Source organism: Cricetulus griseus, chromosome 4, assembly GCF_003668045.3.
Source record: "Cricetulus griseus strain 17A/GY chromosome 4, alternate assembly CriGri-PICRH-1.0, whole genome shotgun sequence".
In the NCBI taxonomy this organism is placed as follows: domain Eukaryota; kingdom Metazoa; phylum Chordata; class Mammalia; order Rodentia; family Cricetidae; genus Cricetulus; species Cricetulus griseus.
Window position 1 is genome coordinate 88,376,876 of NC_048597.1, and position 23,196 is coordinate 88,400,071.

Consider the following 23,196-nt stretch of genomic DNA (forward strand, 5'->3'; position numbering starts at 1 on the left):
TGTGTGTGTGTGTGTATTCCCTTTCTTTTTAACAGGCATTATTAAAGTATAATTTACATACACTGAAATGCATACATCCCATGATGTATTTATGAACACCTGACAACTTTCAGTTCTCTCCTTCTACCATGTGGGACCCCAGGATCAAACTCAGGTCGTCAGATTTGCTGGCAGTGCCCTTACCTGCTGAGCTATCTTGCCCCGACACATCACTTTTTTGTTATTTTTTTTTTTTTAAGATAAGGTGTCACTATGTAGAGCAGGCTGGTCTCAAACTTGTGGGTGACTCCTCCTGACTCTGGGGAGATTACAATGCTGGAATTACAGGCACATTTACCATCATGCCTGCTTTACCGGCAGAGAACCTGAGTTCCATCCACAGCAATGGAAAAAAAGGGAAGAAAGAAAAAAATTCTAGGCAAAACTCTCATACAAAACAAATCCTCTACATACTTTCTAAAAAACCCCAACACACACACACACACACACACACACACACACACACACACACACACACACACAAACAGTGACAAGTCAAATTAGTCAGAATTCATTTAACCAAGAGTATGTTTCCAAGCAACCTTTGGGTAGTTTGGGCAGTAGGGAAACATCCATTTAAAAGGTAGCTTGGGGGACCGGGACAGTAGCTCAGTTGACAGAGTGTTTGCTTAGCATTTATCAAGCCCTGGATTTGGTCCATGGCGGCGCACATCTGTCATCCCAGCACTAAAGAGGTGGAAGCAGGAGAATCAGTAGTCATTCTTGACTATATAGCAAGTTGGAAAGCAGCCTGTGCTACATGAGACCAGCTCGGCAAGATGGTTCAATGGGGGAAGACACTTGCCACCAAGTCTGATAACTTACATGATGGTCTAATCTCCAGGACCCATGTAGCATAAGGAGAGGACTCCCAAAAATTGTTCCCTGATATCCTCAGACCACCATGGAAGACACCCAAATATACACAAATATATACAAATAAATGTGATCTGGTTCCATTTATATTGCTGTGGTTTAAATACTCTGAAAAAAAAGAAACTTAGGGGAGAAGTTTCAGATCACAGTTCCAGGTGAAGATAAGATAGGAACTTCTTCAGTTACTACCATCACATCTGCAGTTGACAGCGGAGAGAATTAAATGCATGGCTGCTCACTTTCTTGACCAATGTGCTCATTGCTTCTCCACACTCTATTATACATTCCAGGACCCTGTCTAGGGAATGTTTCCACCCACAGTAGACTGAGTCCATATGGATACTTAAGACAATCTGTACAGTCATGTCCACAGGTCAACTACATAGCTCCTCACTGAGACTCTTCACAAGTGATTCTAGGTTGTATCAGTTAAATTTAAAATTAATGATAACCCTCACAAAATCTGTTTTTTAAACAGTTAAACCCAGCAGCAGTGGTGCACACCTTTAATCTTAGCACTCAGGAGACAGAGGTAGGCTGATGTGTGAGTTGAGACAAGCCTGGTCTACAGAGTGAGTTCTGGGACAGTCAGGGCTACACAGAGAAACCCTGTCTTGAAAACCAATAATAAATAGTTTTTAAAAAGGAATTAAATTTTAAAAAGGTTCTTTGGTAGTTGTGAGCCCTGTAATGACAAGAAAGGCTGGTGACTGAAGGACATTAGTCCCTGTGTGCAGTGTCAAGATAGAGAGGAACAGAAAAACTTTAAAAATAATAGCCCCTGACACACCGCTTCTTCTAAAGTCATCACTATTATCCATCCTATTTCCCACATCACAAAACTGAGGCTCTGAAAGCTCAAATTCATACCTGGGTCTCTGACAGATTTCAACCTCAGGTCCTCTAGACTGTCTCCACAGGTAGCAGGCACCTTTGTGACAGCATCTTCTGGGAGAATTCTTGAGGTCATGATGTCACAATGAACTGGGCTAGACTACCTCTAGGAAGGACCAGACGACCATCCTCTGGGATGACTACGGCCAGAGGGAGTCTGAGGAACCAGACAGTTCCTTAGTTCAAGATTCATTAACCCAGTTAGGTAGGTCTGTGTTTCTGTTCCTGAACCCCTCAGTATTAGGGACAACCACAGATCTCACATATGCTAGGCACACACTCAACTTCTAAGCTAAAGCTCTAACCTGAAGGCAGGGGTTGAAGGTAGCCTAGGCTGGCATCCAACTTTGCTGTGCAGTCAGGGTGACCTTGAATTTCTGATCTATGTCCTTCACTTCCTAATTTTGGGATCATTGGTGGATTACCATGATTGGTTTGTGCCATGCTGGGGATGGAACTAGGTCTTTATACATGCTAGGTGAACACTACCAGCTGGCGTCAGTGCAATGTCCCTTATTTCATTCATTCATTCATTGACCCAGGCTAATCTCAACTCACACTCAGGTTTGAGCCTGAACTTGTCATTCCCCTGACTCTACTTTCTAAATTCTGGGATCATTAACACAAAGCCAGCTCCGTGTGTGTGTGTGTGTGTGTGTGTGTGTGTGTGTGTGTGTGTGTGTGTGTGTGTAGGCTAGAGGACAACTCAAGTGTCATTCTCAAAATTGCCTTGAGACACTATCTCTCACTGGCTCAGAGCCCATTGATTTAGCTAGGCTGGATACCAGTGAGCCCCAGGAATCGCCATCTCTGCCACCCAATGTTGGGGTTATAAGAGAGAGGTTCCTAACAAAGGTGCTGGATATCAAATTCATGGATTGATCAATCTTGTTTTTTGAGAGCTGGTGTAGTCCAGTCTAACCTTCAGTTCTCTATGCAGCTAAGAATAAACTTGAGCCGGGCGTTGGTGGCGCATGCCTTTAATCCCAGCACTCGGGAGGCAGAGGCAGGTGGATCTCTGTGAGTTCGAGACCAGCCTGGTCTACAAGCGCTAGTTCCAGGACAGCATCCAAAGCCACAGAGAAACCCTGTCTGGAAAAACAAAACAAAACAAAACAAAACAAAAAAACTTGAATTTCTAATCCTCCAGGCCCTGCCTTTAGATTGCTGGGGTGACAAACCTGTACCACCACACCTGGCTTATGCAGTGCTGGGGCTCTAACCCAATGCATGCTGGGCAAGCATTCTGCCAGTTCATGTGCTGCAGAGTCAAGCACCTAATGTATGCTTCTTTCTTTCGTTTTTCGAGACAGGGTTTCTCTGTGTAGCTTTGGAGTCTGTCCTGGAACTCACTCGGTAGGCCAGGTTGGCCTCAAACTCACAGAGATCCGAGTGACTTTGCCTCCCAAATACTGGGATTAAAGGTGTACACCACTACCACCATCACCACCCAGCTATTGTATGCTTTTTAAAGAGTTCAATGTGAGCACATAGCAGGCTGAAATCAGGGAGGGCTTTCTGGAGGAGGTGAAAGTGAAAGCCAGGAATGCTGGTGGACAGGGTCTCTAAGAAGCATCAAGGAAGATGGCTGAGGCAGCTTTGTCCTAAGTCCCAGCCGGCTGAGCAGCAGAGTGCTGTCTAACACTGAAGGCGGAAAAAGGTGCCTGCGCAGCTGATCACATGACATCTGCACTCAACAAGCAAAGCTACCAATACTTGTGCTCAGCTTACTTCAGTGTTTATAGCAGAGGTTCTCAATCTTCCTGATGCTGTGACCCCTTACTTAGTACCTCATATGGTGGCCCCCAGCCATAAAATTATTTTCGTTGCTACTTTATAACTGTAACTTTGCTGTTATGAATGGTAATGTAAGTGATTTCTGATGGTCTTTGGGGACCTCTGGGAAAGGATCATTCGACCCCCAAAGAGGGGCGACACATAGGCTGAGAACTGCTGACTTGTACAGTCCAGAACCCAGCTCAGGGTCACATCTTACCCCAATTAACCTCCAACAACAAATCTTGCATGCCTGCCTGGAGGTTTGCCTCCTACATGATTTCAGATTCACCGGCCATCGCAGTGTTTAAATATCCATTCATACATGTATGTGGTCTCCAGACCCATAATCATCTAATGAACGCCAAGGGTTCTTGATCTATTTTTGCTATCTGATGTCCAGGATAACCTATCTCGGGGTTTTTATTGCTGTGATGAAATACCATAACCCAAACCAAGTTGGGGAGGAAAGGGTTTATTTCATCTTACAGCTTTTCGTCCATCATGCGGGGAAGTCAGAGCAGAGGCTATGGAGGAATGTTGATTACCGGTTTGCTACACATGGCCTGCTCTGCCTTATAGAACCTGCCCAGGGATGGCCCCACCCACAGTCGGTTGGCTCTCCCATTTCAATCATCAGTGAAGAAAATGTGCCACAGGTCAGTCTAGTGGAGCATTTTCTCAACTGACTTATCTCTTCTAAAAGGGCTCTAGCTTGTGGCTAATTGACCTAAACTAGCCGGCACAGTACCACAATACCCCCTACACAGTAGGAGCCAAGTATGAGACAGTCTCTTTCCTCTTCCTGGGGTCAGGCCAAGCATTGAAAGGCAGCATTGTCCTGGAGTGGAGGAGGTAGTTGTCACAAGCTCAAGCCTTTGTCTTCGACCCTCGCAGGTGGCGCCAAGGCCTCACCATGCCGGTGTGCCCGAGGTCCGTGGAGTTCCTCAAGGCCTCCCACTTCTCTCTGGGCCCCGATCCGCGGCTGCACGAAAACACTATGCAGTGCACGACGCACCGGGACTTCCCGGCCTATTCCGGCATCACCCCGGCGCGGCGCCCAGCTCCGCCACCGCCAGCCACAGTCTTCCAAAGGGACCCGCACTGGGCCTCCCAGAAGCGCGTGCCCGAGGTGCGCCGCGCGTTCTCGTCGCCGCCCGAGTTACCGTCGCGGGACCAGCGACTGGAGAGCATAAAGGAGCGCGCGCGAGCCATGCAGATCAGCAACCTGCACTTGCACGCGGACGCGCATCCTGTTCTCAACCTGCCCATCGCACGTTCTGACTACCGCTGGCCTGAGCTGTCGCCGCACACCCGCGAGGACATCCGGGGCGCGCGCCTCATCTTCGACCGCGACTCGGTGCCCTCAGGCGACAGGGAGCACCTGCGCATCCCTCCCACTTCGTACCAGGCACACTACCAGCCACACGACGCCGAGCCTCAGCCCCGTGTGCCCAGCGCTCACCTGGGTGAGCGCGCGCCCTGGCCGCGTTCACCTAAGGAGGCTCAGTGACTCCTCACAACCCCACCCCCACCCATGGCCGCTTTGTCATATTGCAGAGGAAAACGCTTCTAGTTGCCAACCAGTAGAGACCAAAGATGCCAGGGCTGAGGTTGTCCTTCAGTTGTTAAGAGTGTTTACCTAGTATGCATGAAGCCCTGGTATGCGACCTCAGCACTGTATAAAGTAGGCATGGCGGCCAACACCTATCATCCCAGCATTGCGAAAGGCAAGGAGTTCAGCTACATAGTGAGTTCAAGGCTAGCCTGGGACCCTGTCTCAAAAAAAATAAAACAAGGCTCGGGAGATGACAGTCAGTGCACTGTTGATGTGCAAGCATGAAAACCCGAGTTCCATCCACCTAACACCTATGTTAGAGCGGGTAGGGCAATGCATGCTTGGGAGAAAGAGACAGGAGGATCATTAATGCATGCTTTCACACACAAACACACACACACACACACACACACACACACACACACACACCCCTCCCCATTTGCTGGACAGTCCAACTAAATCAGAGAGCTCCATGTTCAATGAGAGACCCTGTCTCAAAATATAAGATGGAGTGTAATTGAGGGAGACACCTGACATCAACCTCTGGCCTTCACATGCATATACATTCTCATGTATCCATGTACACACGAACACACAAAACAAAAAATTCCACAGAATGAGTGGTGGCTCACAGCTGGAAGGCTAGCATTCAGGAACTAGGGGAAGGGAATGTTGCAAATTCTTGGCTTACTCCCCAGATCCTACCATGTACAACGAAGCACTACCTCACAAAAGAATCAGCCAGTTCCAAATATCAAGTTCCAGAAACTGTGAGATAGCTCCCTGGGAAAAGGCACTTGCAGCAAAGCCTGATGACCTGAGTTCAATCCCTAGTCCCACATGGTGGAAGCAGAGGACTAATTACTCCACGTTCTCAGGCCTGCACAACGTGCGCTCGCACACGCGTGAACACTCGCACACTCGCATACGCGTGCGCGCACCCATACGTGTACACACATACACACACACACACACACTATAACAAAAAGCTGTGCATGCCTGTAATCTTAGCACTTCAGAGGTTGACACAGAAATTCAATACCAGGCTTGGTTACAGTATGAGTTCAAGTCTAGCCTGGGTGACTTGGTGAGGTTCACCAAATAAAAGGGATTGAGAATATACCTCAATACACTCTGGCCTAGTGTGCATGAGGCCCTACTTTGTTTTTGTTTTTGTTTTTGTTTTGTTTTATGTTTTGGAATTATCTGGCAATGACTCCAGTGCAATTGTAGCTGTGGTCACTAAGAGGATTTCCTTTGAATTGTGCTTTGATTTTCTGGGTTTCTAGTTTCTTGTGTGTGTGTTTGGGTACAATTGTGTACTTAGAGGACAACCTTGAGTATTAAAGCTGGATCATCTTCCATCTTTTATTTTGAAACAGTGTTTTGTGGGTTAAGAGAATGAGCTATGATAACCACACTTTTAGTTTTGCATGAGTGAGTTTATTAGTATATAGCAAGCCAAAATAACAGAGAAAAAGCAAGTGACAACACAGTAGAAACTAGCCATATCTAGTAAAACATTCTCATATTGGGAGCTCAGAGCATCCAGCAGAGACCACCTGTGGAAGCCCCAGTGCTCCTGACTGAAACAGGCCCAGGCAGAGCAGTGAGGCTGTCCTTACAGGTAAGGTTTCCAAGTAAAAGAAAAAAATAACAGCAGGTAGAAACGATATTCAGAACAAGTGGTCATGCAGCAGAAACTGACATCAGGTGGCACATGCCTTTAATCCCAGCACTCAGGAGGCAGGGGCAGACGGATCTCTGTGAGTTCTGGGCCAGTGTGTTCTACATAGCAAACTCCAGAACGGCAGGAGGTGGGGATGGGGTGGTAATGAGGACACAGGGACTGACTGTGCAAGTTGAGGCAATCCGGTGGAGTTCCTGGCTGAGCTATCTTGTCTTTATGTGGTGAGCTTCCCAGGGCTGAATACCTTCCCTTTCCTACTACAGGGGATTTTCCATCATGGGATGAGCAGTAGTAGTGTCTGTAGGGATTGGTGGTTCTCAAATACATGATGTTTTCATTCTTGGGTTGTTTTGCCATTTTCTTCCCTCCTTGTCACAGAGTTGGGGGGCACAGCCCACCCTTGGACGAGGGGCCATGGAGAACACTTTAGGACGTACATGCTCAGGTCTCCCATGAGAGAGGGAACCTGAGCCAAAGCCAGCTTCTCAGTTCATTACACAGGGCCTGTCACTGGCCTGGACCATCCTCCTTAGGCTGTGCTGGTGGCCAGCAGGTGCTGAGGTTCCCACCTTGTGCCACCACACCTGATTTTTTAGGTGGATACTGGAGATCCTAGCCCAGGTCTTCATGATTGTGAGACAAATGTTTTGCTGTGTTTCCCAAGCCTTTTCTTTTTCCTGTTGGGGACTGAATTCTGAGTCTCAGACAGGCCAGGCAAGTGCTCTTCCATTGTCCAGCTACTATGCTCTTTGTTTCTATCAGGCAGCTTCAAGTCTCTGGGCCTCAAGGGTGTAAAATGAATGAGAGAGCCGGGTGTTGGTGGCACAAGCCTTTAATTCAGCCACTCGGGAGGCAGAGACAGGCAGATCTCTGTGAGTTCAAGGCCAGTCTGGTCTCCAGAGCGAGTGCCAGTATAGGCTCCAAAGCTACAGAGAAATCCTGCCTCGAAAAACAAACAAACAAAAAGATGAATGAGAGAATACCAAGGCCCCAGCCTGAGCTGGGTCTATGATCCCAGCACTCAGAAGGTTGAGAACTGAGTGTTCCTAAGCAGCTAGGACTACTGATAAAAATATTGTCTCAACATGCACACATAAAATCACCCTGAAACAAAACAGAATATAAAAGAAAGAAGGGAGGAGCCCAGGCATGGTAGCCAAACCTGTAAAGCTAGCACTGTAGGGAGGCAGGAGCAGGAGAATCAGTTCAAGGCCACCTTCGACTATGTGAAAAGTTTGAGGCCAGCCTGGACTACATGGAACCCCATCTCAGAGGAAGAGGAAGGAGAGGAAAGGAGGGAGAGACTGAGGGAAAGAAAGCGCAGTGGAGGGGAATGGACTTAGCTTAGGGCCTGTCTCAATACTTGGTAGATTTTTTTTTCTTACATTTAGTGTGTTTATATGCATGTGTACATGTTCCAGGGCTCTAGTATGGAGGTCAGAGGACAGCTTGCCGGAGACACTTTGCTCTCACCATGTGAAACTTGGGAATCTAATCCAGGTTATCAGGCTTGACCCACCAACCCGTCCCAACAGCTTTTTTTTTTTTTTTTTTTTTTTTTTTTAATTATTTTTGGTGATAGTTTGCAGAGTTCCTTCAGTTTAGAATGCTCAGGGCTGCTCAGGCTACCTTCCTATGGATAGAATCCCAGGTGGCCTTAAGGCTGAAGAAAATCAGTCCTATTCTATCCCCCCCCTTCTTCTTCCTTAGGGGGTCCCAACACCCTGAAGTGGAATTATAAGGAGCAGGAAAACACCTCCTACAAGAATCAGTTCCAGGCCCTTCCAGGCCCACCTGCCTTGATGTGTAAAAGGGTAAAGCAGGGTAGCTCTGGCTTTGCCAGGAGGTGGGGGGCAGCACTGCAGCTAGGGTGACTCTGACCTTTCACTTCCTTTGCCCACAGGCCTCCTCCAGTGTGAGCCTAGGAGACAGTAAGGGTGGCTACAGCGAACATTGCTCATACATGAAACAGATGTACAAGCCTCAGGAGCTGCCACCACACAGGTACAAAAGAGCACAGTCTGCCCACACATGGCTTTCAGCAGTGCGTGGGTGAATCACTCGGGGCTCTGGAACTCCTGCTTGCCTTGAAAATGTCCTATCCAAGCTCCACCACAGTGCCACATTGCCTACGAAAGCACCCTGTAGGAGGCTGGGGAGATAGTAAAGTGTTTGCTATATGAGTATGAGGACCTGAGTTCAAATCCTTAGCATCTACCTAAAAAGCTGGCTGTGGCCATGTGCCTGTCATCCCCATGGTGTGATGCACACAGAGAGATCACTGGGACTTGTCAGCTTCCAGCCTAACTCCAGGTTTGGTGAGACTCTTGTCTCAAAAGAATAAGGTACGGGACAATGAGATGGCTCAGTGGTTAAAGGCACTTGCCACTAAGCCTGATGACCTGAGTTCAGTCCCCAGGGTCTAAATAGTGAAAGAAGGGAACTGATTTCCATAAGCGCTACTCTGACTGCCACATGAGTACCATGGAACAAACACAGGTACACACACACACCCAGGCTCACACTTTCACACACACAACCAGGCTCACACTTTCACACACACAGCCAAGCTCACACTTGCAGACACACACACAGCCAGGCTCACACTTGCAGACACACACACAGTCAGGCTCACACTTGCATACACACAGCTAGGCTCACACTTGCACACACACAGCTAGGCTCACACTTGCACACACACAGCTAAGCTCACACTTGCAGACACACACACAGTCAGGCTCACACTTGCAGACACACACACAGTCAGGCTCACATTTGCATACACACAGCTAGGCCCACACTTGCACACACACAGCTAGGCTCACACTTGCAGACACACACACAGTCAGGCTCACACTTGCATACACACAGCTAGGCCCACACTTGCACACACACAGCTAGGCTCACACTTGCAGACACACACAGTCAGGCTCACACTTGCATGCACACAGCCAGGCTTACACTTGTATGCACATACACAGCCAGGCTTACACTTGTATGCACATACACAGCCAGGCTCACACTTGTACACACACAGGTTACACTTGCACACACAGCCAGGCTCAAACTTGCAGACACACACACAGCCAGGCTCACACTTGCACACACACACACAGGCTCACACTTGCATACACTCAGTATATACACAACACAGGTATACCAGCACACACACCAAAATAAAGAAGGAAAGTTTAGTACGTGTTGGTTCTCAGTACCCACATGGTGGCTCACAGCAGCCTATAACTCCAGTTCCAGGAGATCCAATGCCCTCTTCTAGCTCTACCAACACCCACACACATGTGCCACATGTACATACATATAAAATAGCACTCAGGAGGCAGAAACAGACCAGCCTGGTCTACAGAGTGAGTTTCAGGACATCCAGGACTACATAGAGAAACCCTGTCTCCAAAAACAAAAATAAATAAATAAATAAGGCTGTGTAAAGGGGCATATGCCTTTAATCCTGGCACTCCTGTCCAACTTTCTGTGGCTCTGATAAGCACAGAGGCCAAAAGCAACTTTGGAAGGAAAGTATTTGGTTTAGAGGTTACAGTCCATTGTTGAGGGAAGTCGAGGGAATTCAAGGAGGAACCTAGAGGCAGGAACTGAAGCAGAGACCATGGAGACACACTGCTTACTGGTTTGTTCTCCAGGGCTAGCTCAGCCTACTTTTGTATATGGCACAGGATCATCAGCCCAGGGGTGGCACCACCCTCAGGGGCCCAACCCTTCCTACATCAATCATTAATGAAGAAAATACCCAGCAGACAGGCACTGCAGGCCAATTTTATGGGGACAATTTCTCAGTTGAAGGTACCTCTTTCCAGGTGATTCTAATTTGTGTTGAGTTGACAAAAACTAGCCAATACAACTCCCAAGGCAGGAGCAGGCAAATCTCTGTGAGTTCAGGTCCAGCCAGGTCTACATAGTGTCAAAAATTAATACAAATATTAATTAACGCACCCCAGGCTCAGCCATGGCTCACTGCCTCTAGCATTTTCCTGAGATTCTGAGTACCTACCTTTATCCTATCTTACTTTGCTGAGGTATGACAAGGCCCAGACTGCAGCCCGCATCCACCAGGTGAGCATTGGTCCTGGAGACAGCCTGTTCCATGACAGGACCACCATGAACGACCACTTCTACCCCCGAGAGCCAGGTGAGAGCCTACTGTGTGTGCACTCCACTCCAGTTCCCTTTGCAACGTTGTCTCGCTGCTCAACACAGACACACCCCTCCTCTGGCAGAGCCTTTTGTTCTTCACCATGATAAGACCCCGGAGTCGCACATCCTGAAAGGAAACTGGTGCCCTGGCCCTGGCAGCCTTGCTACCTCCACAAAGTTCTTCTATGGTGAGGTCAGCAGCAAGAGGGAGAAGGTGCCAGTGTGCCCTCAGGGGCGGAGGAGGGTCTCAAACACAGAACAAGAGATGCAGTTCAGTGTAGACCACAGGTCCTGGGTTACACACACACACACACACACACACACACACACACACACACACACACACCAATATAATCCTCAATGTTTCTGTCTGTAAAATACAATAACCGAATTAAATCTAAGCCCATCTGGAACTCAAGAGGGTGGGAGCTATCCACGAGGCACGACCGACTCTCAGTGCTGGAGCCCCTGGACTGGAGATCCCTAGAAACCTGTGTTCCTACAGCTGCCTCCTGTGACTCACCCTCAAAGCCGACATGTGTCCCATGAGAAACTGAAGGATCATGTGACCCTGGGAGAAGAAAAGCTGCTGGGAGACTTCTTCCAAACATCCATGCGCTCAGCCTACTGCCCTCCAGATACCAAACGAAAAAAGAGAACCTTTAACTTTTCTTTGTTGCAGAGTAGCTTGCCTGAGGGCACAGGTGGTGAGTGTGGCCTACCCATCCCTGAGAGCCCTCCCCATTCCCAAAGGTCGGCCCTGGTTCCTGGAAAGCCTCACCTCACTCAAAACCTGTCCTTCCCTGAAGCCTGCCTTGCACCCATTCCCTGCTTCAACTCTAAAGACCTCTGTCCCTGGTAGCCCTGTCCATTGCTGAAAACACCCCCTCATTCTTAAAGGCCCTCCCACATCTGAAAGCAGGGCAACAGTACTAAAACCCCACCCGCACCCACTCCTGCCCAGCTCCAATTCCCTCCTCATCCCCCACACATCTGCCCATCCCTGAAGTCCCCTGCTCATGTTCCTATTTGCCTTACCCATAACTTAAAGCTCCGCCCCTAGGAGCCCATCCCCACCTCCAAATACTTGCTTCTCTCCCTCACTCCCTTCCCCTCCTCCCCGACATGGTTTCTCTGTGTAGCCTTGGCTGTCCTGGAACTCACTTTTTAGACCAGAATGACCTCGAACTCAGAAATCCACCAGCCTCTGCCTCCCGGGTGCTGGAATTAAAGGCGTACTTATGTCTAGAAGCTTTTCTTGTAACTGAGAGCCTCACCCCATCTCCAAAGACCTGCGCATCTCTTAAGATTCACAGCTCCCTGGAAGCCCCGCCCATGTCCCCAAGGCCCTCCCCTTCCTAAAGCCCCGTCCCCTACCCAAAGTTCTGCCCCTCAAATGCCTGCCACCACCTACCTCGAATTAACTCTCCCTTCGGTTGACAACTCTCATCTCCTGGACTATGGTAACTCCAATCCTATGATTTGGCCAAGACCCTTCCCAATTTCTTTTTTTTTCTTTTTGGTTTTTCAAGACAGGGTTTCTCTGTGTAGCTTTTGGAGCCTATCCTGGCACTCACTCTGTAGACCAGGCTGGCCTCGAACTCACAGAGTGGCGCCCGGCCCTCCCCCTTTCTTATTCTCCCTAATCAATCTCTAAGCCCTCCTCCTCTGTCAGAGTCTAGCTCTGCACAGCGCCCTTCCTCCAAGCGCCTCTGGTTTGATCCCGCCCACACTCCGCACTGTCTTAGCCTCAGCTGAACATAGGTGCCTGAGCCCCGAATCTTCCACCCTTAGTCCCTCATATTCTGCTTCATTCGTTTCCTCTGTTCCCCAACTTTCCCGAAACCCAAATCTCCAGAATTAGATTTTTTAACCACGAACCAAAAGATGATGAAGCCGCATGGAATAGTTCGAGCCAAAATCACAGAAGAATTGTTGCAGAAGGTGAGTCCGAGGGACGGGATGCATCCCCTCATCAGCAACCCCTCAAAGTATTGTTAACTCCAGTCTCAGATGGCAGTCAAGTCGGAACCTGGGATGAAAGTAACTTTGTCAGTGCTGAGGATCAAGCTAACAGTCATTTTTTTTTTTTTTTTTTTGAGAACTCCTGCCTTCACCTCCCCAATGCTGAGATAGCAGGCATGCACCACCATTCAGAATTTAGGGATCATGTTAATGACAACCCAGCTTCAAGGTCATCCTTAGTTTCTCCCCACTCTCAAGTCCACACCAATTCAGATACATTTATTACCAGACAGGGTTTAAATCTCAAAAGAAGGGTTCACATAGAGGCCACCTAGGACCATCCACAGTCCTAGGGTCATTCTAGGGAATATTTAAAAATTGTTTTTATTTATCACGTATACAGTGTTCCCTTTAGTGTTCCCTGCACGCCAGAAGAGAGCACCAGATCTCACTATAGATGGTTGTGAGCTGCCATGTGGTTGTGGGAATTGAACTCAGGACCTCTGGAAGAGCAGCAGCCAGTGTTCTTAACTGATGAGCCAGCTCTGCAGTGCCCACCCCCATTGTTATACTTTTATGACGTTTTATTTTAGTGGTGTGTGTGTGTGTGTGTGTGTGTGTGTGTGTGTGTGTGTGCATGGGCACACACATGCCATGGTATACATGGCAAGGGCAGAGGACAATTTGGAGCAGTCAGTTCTCTTCTACCATGTGGGCCCCAGGGATGGAACTCAGGTCCTTAACACAGGGTACAATGACCACCAGGCTGAGGCTCTTCTCACCCTCCAGTGTCCTCCCCAGAGAGGTCTAGACGTGGCCAGGGTGGGTGAGCAGCCACAAGGTTGGCTGACAGACCTCCTACCTTGATTTCACAGTGCAAATACAGCCATATAGAGCCCCCGCTGGGTGGACATCGCTTCTTCTCCACCCAATATCAAGACGAGTTTCCTTTCAAGTATCAGGGCCCGCTGGTACTGAAGCTAAGAAACATTCAAGAGAGCCATGTGCCTCTGGGCACGCCCCAAAGATTTGGCTGCTGGAGACAGAAAGTAGACCCTCAGAGCCCCCAGCTTCCTATGAACCCCTGCCTGAGCCAGCAATAAATACCACTTGATTGTCAACTTGACAGGCTTTATCTTTGATTATTTTTTTTACATTGATTTGTATGTGTATGAGCTCTATCATGGGCATGCCACAGTGAGGGAGGGATGTCAGGAGGTAACTTGCAAAATTGTTTCTCTCCTTTCACCAGATGAGTTCCAGGGAATCGATCCCAGACCCCCAAGGACCAAGCTTTGTGGTGAGGTCTTTATTGGCTGAGCCATCTTGGCTGCCCTGGACAGAATTTCGAATAATTGTGAAAACAAATCCCTGAGCATGTTACACGAGAGTTTCTAGATTAGGTTAATTAAGGAGAGAAGACCCTAAAAGTAGGTGGCACAATCTCATGGGCTAGGGTTCCAGCTTGAAGAAGAAAGAGAAAATGGCCTAAGCATTAGCAGTCTTCATTATGGGCCACCTCCTGACTGTGGAAGCAATGTGACCAGCTGCCTTAGCTCCTGTCACCTTGCCATACCACCATGATGAACTGTACCCTCCAACTGTGAGGTTTTCTTTTTTTCCCCTAGAGTATGTGGGTGTATATCTGCACACCATGTGCAGGCCTGGTGCCCGTGGAAGCCAGAGGAGGACTTTGGATCCCCTGGAAGTGGAGTTACAGATGGTTGTGGGCCACCATGTAGGTTCTGGGATTTAAATCCCAGTCTTCTGGAAGAGCAGTTTGTGGCTCTTAATGCTGACACATCTCCAAGTCCCCAAACTGTGAGCTTCTATCAGATATTTTCTTATAGTGTTGAGACAAGTACCCAATGCTGAGGGTTGTATGTACTGGAGAGAATGACATCATCAAGATACCTGAGCAGCTGTGTGTGGTGGAGCACATCTGGAGACTCAGGCAAGAGGATGGGGAACTTGAGCCTCCTGAGCTACATTGTGGATACCAGTTTTACAAAACAAGAGCCTGGCATGAAAAAACAAAATAAGACACTACAGCAGGATCTTAATGATGGTTTGTTGTTGTTGTTTTCAAGACAGTGGTTCTCTGTGTAGCCCTGGCTGTCTTGGAACTCACTCTTTAGACCAGGCTGGCCTCAAACTCAGAGATGCACCTGCCTCTGCCTCCCGAGTGCTGGGATTAAAGGCGTGCACCGCCCAGCTCTTCTGATGTTTGAATGACACGGAATAAGAATAGTGGGTCTGGAGAGGGTCAAGAGCACTGGCTGCTCTTGCAGATAACCAGAGTCCATTCCCAGCATCCACGTCCAGTGGCTCACACCCACCTCTGAGTCTGACCCCAGTGCTCTAGCTTCAGAGTGCACTGAACTCACATACACAAACACACAGAGATATGCACTTCCACAAGTAATTAAAAAGTAAAAATCAGCTGGGTGGTGGTGGTGGTGGCGGCGGCGGCGGCGGCGGCGGCGGCGGCGGCGGCGGCGGCGCACTCCTTTAATCCCAACACCCAGGAGGCAGAGGCAGGGGGAGCTCTGTGAGTTTGAGGCCAGCCTGGACTACAGAGTGAGTTCCAGGACAACCAGGGCTACACAAAGAAACCCTGATTAAAAAAAAAAAAATTAAAAATCAGGCAGGAGAGATGGTTGAGCAGTTAAGAATACTGGCTCCTTCCAGAGAACCTGGGTTCAATTCCTAGTGCCCATGTGGTGCCTAAACCAATTGTCCATAACTCCAGGTCTGATGCCCTCTTCTGAGCCCTTGTGGCACTTGCTTCTATGTGGAGCTCAGACATACATGCAGACAAAACACCCATACACACACAAAAATGAGTAATTTTTTTTTAGTCTTTAAGGTAGTTAGCTTAAAAAAAGAGAAGATGGCTAGTGTTGAACAAAGGCATTGGGCAGGGATATTGAGTGTAATAGAGACCTGGGCACCAGGTCAGACTTTTTAAAGTTTTAGTGTGTGTGTGTGTGTTTGTTTTTTAACATTCATTTACTTAGTACAGGTTGTTGTGGGGCACATGGGTCATGTTGCTTGGGTAAAGGTCAGAAGAAAGCTTGTAGGAGTTGGTTTTCTCCCTCTGCAATGTGGATGATGGGGGAGATTAAACTGAGGCTTGGCAGCAAGCACTTTTACCCACTAAGTCATCCTTCTGGCTCTCACCACGATGTTTTTTGTTTTGTTTTGTTTTTTTTTCTGTTGTTGTATTGTTTCTCTTTTGTTGTTTGGAGAAAGGATCTCACTATATAGCTTTGGCTGGCCTAGAACTTACTGAGTAGATCTGGCTAGTCTTGAATTCATAACAATCTGCCTGCTTTTGCCTTCTGAGTGCTGGGGTTAAAGATATTCACCACCATGCCTGGCCACACCGAAAACTTTTCCATCTAGGGTCTTATATTTCTGAATCCTGTCTCCTAGCAACAGACCTTTGCCCAGACCATCCATTTCATTTAAAGTCATAACCTAACCGAAGGGTAAATAAAAACCTGGAGTGAGCTCTGACTCCTGAGATGGATGCTTGGGCTCTGTGGATTGGGAATATTTAATATGTCAGGAGAAACAGGCATCTAGAATCCCCCTAGATTATCTCTGATCATCCCAGTTTTACATCTACCTCATTACCTTCCTCATTTAGTGTGGACAGAGAATTCAGCTCTCACATTTCACAGGGAGTAGAAGCAATCTCTTCTTTGGCAAAGAATGTGTGCAAGAAGCTTATGTCTTTCAAGACCTCACTGAAGCTGAGCGATGATGGCCACTCCTTTAATCCTAGCACTCAGGAGGCAGAGGCAGACAGATTTCAGTGAGTCTGAGGCCAGCCTGGTCTACTGAGGGGAGTTCCAGGACAGCTCCAAAGCTACAGAGAAACCATATCAAAAAAACTAAAGCAAACAAAACAAAAACAACTCAATGGAGGGGTCAGTGAGATGGCCCAGCAGGTCCAACTTGTGGCCACCTGGGGAGACTTGAGTTCCACCATGAGGTGGAATTTGGTGTCTGGAGAGATCGCCACATCTCAATATTCTTTTTTTCCCAGGAGGTGATTCCTTTTATTTTGGTTTTGACTGGAGGCATTTTGCTTTTAGTTTTTGTCTGCTTAGTTTCTGTGTTTTTGAAAAAGTATCTCATTTAGCCCAGGGTAGCCTTCCTCAGCTACATAGTGAGTTTGAGGTCATCCTGAGCTACATGAGACCTTGTAGAGACAGGGAGGGAAAAAGGAGGGAGGGAGACTAGCTTCTGTGTTCAGGAAGAAAGATCCAAAGAAGCAAACAGGAAGCGGCTCTTTAGCAAGAGAGGGTTGGGAGACTTCTTGTACTGGGTGGCTTTAGGGAAAATTGAAGCAGTTGTGTTTGATGCAGTCTGTGGCTGAGATTCCAGGACTTTTATCTCAGAGATGTGGGAGGCTTGAAAGTGGAGTGTGGGCTGTGGCTGGCAGAGAGGGTCAGTCATTTGTATTACGGGGGGAAAAGAGGGGATGTGTGGTCATCAGTCCGGTTGCAGCCTATTCTTGTGTCAGTCTTAGTTCAGATACGGTCAGAGGGTGGCCTTGCTGAACCATTTGCTTCAGTCTGCGGCCATTGTTTATGCTCAGGCAAGAATGTCCGGGTCCAGCTGCCAGCTGCCCAGGGCTTGCTTTCATTCCCTCTGTGGTGGAGGGAGATGCGTCTGTTTGGTCTAGAGCCCTCCTCAATCCTGGCTAACCGAATGAATGTGTCCCTGTTCCCGATATCAGCACTGGCACCAGCTTCTTGAACTGCGATTAGAATAGGAAGCTGAGCAGACGGAAGTGTCAGACTTTACTACTTGGGGGCAGGGCATGAAAAGATTACCCAATAGTAAGGGGTGCTAAGAGCAAACAACTGCATGGGGGGGGTGCTGTGCACGTGTATGTAGAGGACGGAGGTTGACTTCAGGTGTCTTCCTCAATTGTTCACCACCTTTTATATTTATTTATCTTGAATTTATTTATTTGTGTTTTTGGGGGGAGGGGTTGTTTGGTTTGGTTTCTTGTTTTTTCAAGATAGGGTTGCTCTGTGTAACAGTCCTAGCTGTCCTGGAACTCACCTTGTAGACCAGGCTGGCCTTGAACTCACAGAGATCCACCTACCTCTGCTTCCAGATGCCTTTAATCCCAGCAACTCACTGATTCAGCTAGACTGGCTGGCCAGTGAGTGCCTGGATCCTCTTGCTTCGGCCACCTCAAATCTAGTATTATAGGTGCCTTTCCACATGAGTGCCAGAGGTCTGAAGTCAGGTCCTCAAGCTGCTTCTGCAGCAAGCAGTTTATGGGCTGAGTCACCCCTCTAACCCCACCCATCTCATCACAAACCTTCATCCACTGTGACCTTTTGACAGCCCTGAACTTTTTGAGATAATACTGGGTAAAGCAAAGACAGATACATTTTTAAATTGCAAGACTTCTCAAAGCTTCCTTTGCCTATGTGTTTGGATATCATGATAGCTGTTGTTTGACCAAGATAGAGAAATGGGCAAAAGGCCAAAACAGAGGCCGACAGAGACAAAAGAGGGTAGAGACAGAGAAAATAACCCGGGTCAGAGGAAGCAAATTGAAAGGAAAAAGAGACATTCTGGTAGGGACAGAGAAAGAAAGGAGAACTGGAGAAAGGGTTCAGCTGGTACAGGTACGCCGTCCCTACACAGTGGAAAAAGAGAACCGACTCCTGCAAATTGTCCTCTGACTTCCCATTCACAACACGGCACGCATACACACTAAATCATATATATATATATGTAGTGAAGGCAAAAGAGACAGAGAGGACAGAATGAAAGAGAGATAGATGTACAGATGGAGACAGAGACAGGGTTACAGATGGAGAGAGTCCAGATCAGAATCGGAGAAGGGGCCGAAAGAGGCACATGGGTGAATGGAGGGGTCGCGCCAGGGTGGCGCGGGCTGGTAGGGCGCAGACAAAGTCTGGATGAGCGCGGACCCGGGTGGCCCGGGCCGGGACAAAGGCTTAGCCTGGGGGGCGGGGGCAGCGATGGCGCCGGCCGCCGAGGGCGCGGGCGAACTACAAGTCCCAGCAGCTCCCGCAGCGGCCCTCGGCCGGCCCCTCTCGCTCCCCGGGAGCGCCTGGCGGGGCCGCTGGGCCGAGGGGGCCGCCGGCGGGGCTGGCGGGCGGTGGGGTTTCCTGCAAGCTCTGGGCGGGGAGACGCCGGCTGGCCAGCGCGGGTGCAGCCAGGCCGGGCAGGGGCGAGGGGCATCGGGTGAGTGACCCCGAGAGCGGATCGGGCCGGATTGGGGATGGCTGGGCTAAAGGGGGAGGTGGCTGGGAGGAGGCCCCCCACACTAACAGCAGGGTGCGGGGCGCGGCTCCGGGCTACTTATATGCACCCCTCGCTGAGTGAGTGGTGCCAGCTCTCGAGCTGGGTCGTCAAGGTGGCAGACGCGGTGAAAGGGGGTCCCGAGGAGCTCAGGCCTAGTGCGTTTATCCCGCCACCCCCGGGGCGACCCCTAAACCCCCCCACAGTGAGCCTGAGATTGGGATGGATGGAGGCTCCTGCTAGTTCTAAGGTCCTACAGTGCAGGACGCCTCCTTGCTACAGGAGGTGATGGAGATGTGCTTTCTTTCTGGAAACGAAGAGAAGCCTGGGGTATTGTTCTTCCGATGTGGGACTTAAGGCCTTTTACTCCATTGTGTGTGTGTGTGTGTGTGTGTGTGTGTGTGTGTGTGTGTCTAGGAGGGAGGTGTAGAATTACCTCAAGGATCCCAGGAAAAATCCCAGTTATTGTTATCTCGAACCTCCAGTCTTGGGAGTTCTTTGAAACCCGTTTCCCAAGAGGGTGCAATGGGGTGCACCTGCCCTCCCACCTCCCATCCAAGAGATGGGAGTTTCCATCTAAGATTGGAGTCCATGAGGCTGCTTCCTTCGAAAGCAATCTAAAAGTCCCTTGCCTCCCAGAAACCTGGGAGGACACCCAGGAATATTGCCCACTAATCTCCAACAGTGGGCCTGGGTAGAGAAGTTGTTGGAGAACTCAGCACCCCTCTGTGTACTGTTTCCTGGGTATGAGCTTGGGGCCTAGAAGGTCTCCTTAATCCCCCAAAGCCCAGCCCAACAAACAAAGAGTTCCGTCAGCCCCGGGGTAGACCTATATTATATTCTCCCTTTCTGTCTGTGCCCCCCACCCCCAGCCTTTCCCCTAACACAGTCCCAATACCCCAATCATGGAGTCCGTGTCTCAGGAATTCCCTTCCCTGGAGACATTCCTCCTCTCCCCTTTTCTGCCCCCACCCCCAGTTCTCTCTGTTACCCCACAGTGCCCTAGCTATTGTTTTCACAGGCTATTCACCAAGGGTGAAAATTTGCAATCTTCTAGCCAATTGGAAAATACATCTACCAACTGCTCTCCCCACCTTTCTGGTTGTGGGGTTCTTAGTGGCCCTGGCACCCCCTTCCCCAGGAGAGGCCCCTGTATGCATTCTCCTTAATTTTGAAAACTGTATGTTATTTTTTAGCCCAGGCTGTCCTTGAATTGTGCAGATCTTCCGGCCTTAGCATCACAAATGCTGGGATTACAGGTGTGTACTGAGCTGCTAGCTCAGGTCTCCTCTCCCATGTCCTCTAGTTTAGGGAATAGACATCAAAGATCTTCTGTCTAGGAGAGAATATATCCCACCCAAGCTGTGAGGTCTAGAATTTTTCCCTGGAAGCAGACGAGGGTCCCTGCCCTTTTCACTGTGGCACAGTAGGGGCACCAGCTATCATTACCGTCTCCACCTTCCCTCTACCCATTCTACTTCTGTAGGACAACCCACACAAGTTCCCCTCTCCACCAGGAACATCCAGATCTACTACTTTCCAAGGTGGGGCAAGAATTCAGACATGACCTCATGGGGAACAAAGAACCCTGACTCCCTTTTCCCCAGATTAAGGGTGTCCGACCTTAGAACTGTCTCCCATAAAACCCAAGCTGCCCTCCACGAGAGCTCAGGATGGGGCTGGAGATGTCACTCACCCAGCATGCAGGAAACCCTGGGTTTGAATTCCAGTACTACCTAAGCTGAATGTTGTTGCGCACAGCCTGTAACTCTGCACTCAGGAGGCTGAGGCAGGAGGATAAGAAATTAAAGCTCATCCTTGATTATATAACAAGTTGAAAGACAACCCAGGCTGCACAAGACCCTGTTTAAAAAACAAGATCTCAAGATCGCCTCTTATCCCATCCAGGTTTAAGTTGAAAAGGGAGAAAGGGAGTGTCCCAGCGTGTCCCACTGGGAGTCCCTCTATTCTAAAACCTGGCTAGGACACCAGTTAGGACTCTTCCTGTGGTTAAAGACAAGGACAAAATCTGTATGTGGTTAACAGGGACTTGTATGTGGCATGGCCAGTCCCATCTCCCTTCTTTCCCCAGAACCTCCCTCCACCAACCTCCTGTGCTCCTACTGCAGATTCTGGTCCAGAAGCCGCAAGCAGTTCTACTTCTAGGATGAGGCGCTCAGTCCTGGTTAGGAACCCAGGCCACAAGAGCCTTAAGCCACTTTATGGAGACCTTCACTCAGACCCAGAAGACCTGGACCCCAGTTCCAAAGATCCAGACCCTATTTCTGAAAGCCTGGAGCCAGAGCCGGAAGACCTCAACACTGTCTCAGAAGATGGGGATGCCAGTTTTGAAGATCTGGACCCTGAGGCAGAAGAAGCTCCACAATCCATTTTGGGGAAGCCAGACTCGGGTTCCCAAGATCTGGATCCCATGTCTTCAAGTTTCGACCTTGATCCTGATGTCATTGGCCCGGTGCCCCTGGTTCTCGACCCAAGCAATGACACCGTCAGCCCAGCTGCCCCAGATGTGGATTCCCTTCCTTCTGGCTTCACTGCCACCCCTGAAATCTTGGCCACCAGCCCAGAGGTGCTTCCGGCCCCTGCCAGTCCACCTCGTCCCTTCTCCTGTCCTGATTGTGGACGAGCCTTCCGTCGAAGCTCTGGGCTGAGCCAACACCGACGCACCCACAGTGGAGAGAAGCCTTACCGCTGTCCCGACTGTGGCAAGTCATTCAGCCACGGTGCCACACTGGCCCAACATCGAGGCATCCACACTGGTGCGAGGCCCTACCAGTGTGCTGCCTGTGGCAAGGCCTTCGGCTGGCGGTCCACGCTACTCAAGCATCGCAGCAGCCACAGCGGGGAGAAGCCACACCACTGCCCTGTGTGCGGCAAGGCCTTTGGTCATGGCTCATTGCTGGCCCAACACCTGCGCACACACGGTGGCCCTCGTCCCCACAAGTGCCCGGTATGTGCCAAGGGCTTTGGGCAGGGCTCTGCGCTGCTTAAACACCTGCGCACCCACACTGGTGAGCGTCCCTACCCGTGCCCGCAGTGCGGCAAGGCTTTCGGGCAGAGCTCAGCATTGCTCCAGCATCAGCGCACCCACACGGCTGAGCGTCCCTACCGCTGTCCCCACTGTGGCAAGGCCTTTGGGCAGAGTTCCAACTTGCAGCACCACCTCCGTATCCACACTGGTGAGCGACCTTATGCCTGCCCACACTGCTCCAAGGCCTTTGGGCAGAGCTCGGCACTCCTGCAGCACCTCCACGTCCATTCTGGCGAGCGCCCCTACCGTTGTCAGCTCTGTGGCAAGGCCTTTGGCCAGGCCTCCAGCCTCACCAAGCATAAGCGGGTGCATGAGGGAGCTGCAGCTGCAGCAGCTGCCGCCGCAGCAGCTGGGCTGGGCCTCGGGTCTGGCTTGAGCCCCGTATCTATGAGGCGGCCAGGGCAGATCTCTTTCCTAGGTCCTGAAGCTGTTTCTGTGCTGGAATCTGGCCTGGACCTCAGCTCTGGTGCCAGCTCTGCCCGAAGTCCTGACCCAACTTCTGTGCTGGGTTCCCTCCGAAATCCCATCCTCCAGGCCCACTCAGGATCTATTGCCAGTCCTGATATTGTTCTATCTTCTGACCCTAAGCCAGGCCATGATGCTGACCCTGATGTGGTACCCAGTCCTAACCAAGAATCTGATCCCAGTTCTAACCCCGATCTTGTCCCCAGTGCTGACCCCAACCGCAAGTCCCAAACTGACCCCTGCTCTCCCACTCATGACAGTCCCAGCCCAGCCCTTACAACTGGAGAGAGTCCCAAGTGGGTAAAGGAGGAAGGGGCATTGCTGGGGCCTGATGGATAAAGGGGGCACTGGCATCCATGGTGGTTTGGGGAAAGTGTGTTATATTCATAGTAAAATCCTCCTGCCTCCTGA

At 49.7% G+C, this 23,196-nt stretch overlaps 2 protein-coding genes across 5 annotated transcripts; both read left to right on the forward strand.

The window, feature by feature from the left end:
- The first annotated feature begins 4,501 nt into the window (after nt 1-4,501).
- Nucleotides 4,502-14,091, forward strand: Tex45 (testis expressed 45). Its single transcript, XM_035443207.1, has 8 exons — nt 4,502-5,054; nt 8,544-8,647; nt 8,737-8,837; nt 10,883-10,995; nt 11,084-11,193; nt 11,506-11,707; nt 12,859-12,944; nt 13,841-14,091. Exons 1-8 carry the CDS (start codon nt 4,502-4,504, stop codon nt 14,066-14,068), a joined length of 1,497 nt encoding a protein of 498 aa, XP_035299098.1. The 3' UTR covers nt 14,069-14,091.
- On the forward strand, nt 12,922-23,196 carry Znf358 (zinc finger protein 358). Of its 4 annotated transcripts, none has more exons than XM_035443205.1 (3): nt 19,076-19,214; nt 20,468-20,530; nt 21,364-23,196. In XM_035443205.1, exons 2-3 carry the CDS (start codon nt 20,516-20,518, stop codon nt 23,122-23,124), a joined length of 1,776 nt encoding a protein of 591 aa, XP_035299096.1. In that variant the 5' UTR covers nt 19,076-19,214; nt 20,468-20,515; the 3' UTR covers nt 23,125-23,196. The 4 variants fall into 4 exon arrangements, with proteins under 4 accessions (XP_035299097.1, XP_027271572.1, XP_035299096.1 ...); XM_027415770.2 differs by having other exon boundaries at nt 19,092-19,214; nt 21,401-23,196; XM_035443206.1 differs by lacking the exons at nt 19,076-19,214; nt 20,468-20,530 and adding an exon at nt 12,922-12,944 and having other exon boundaries at nt 21,401-23,196.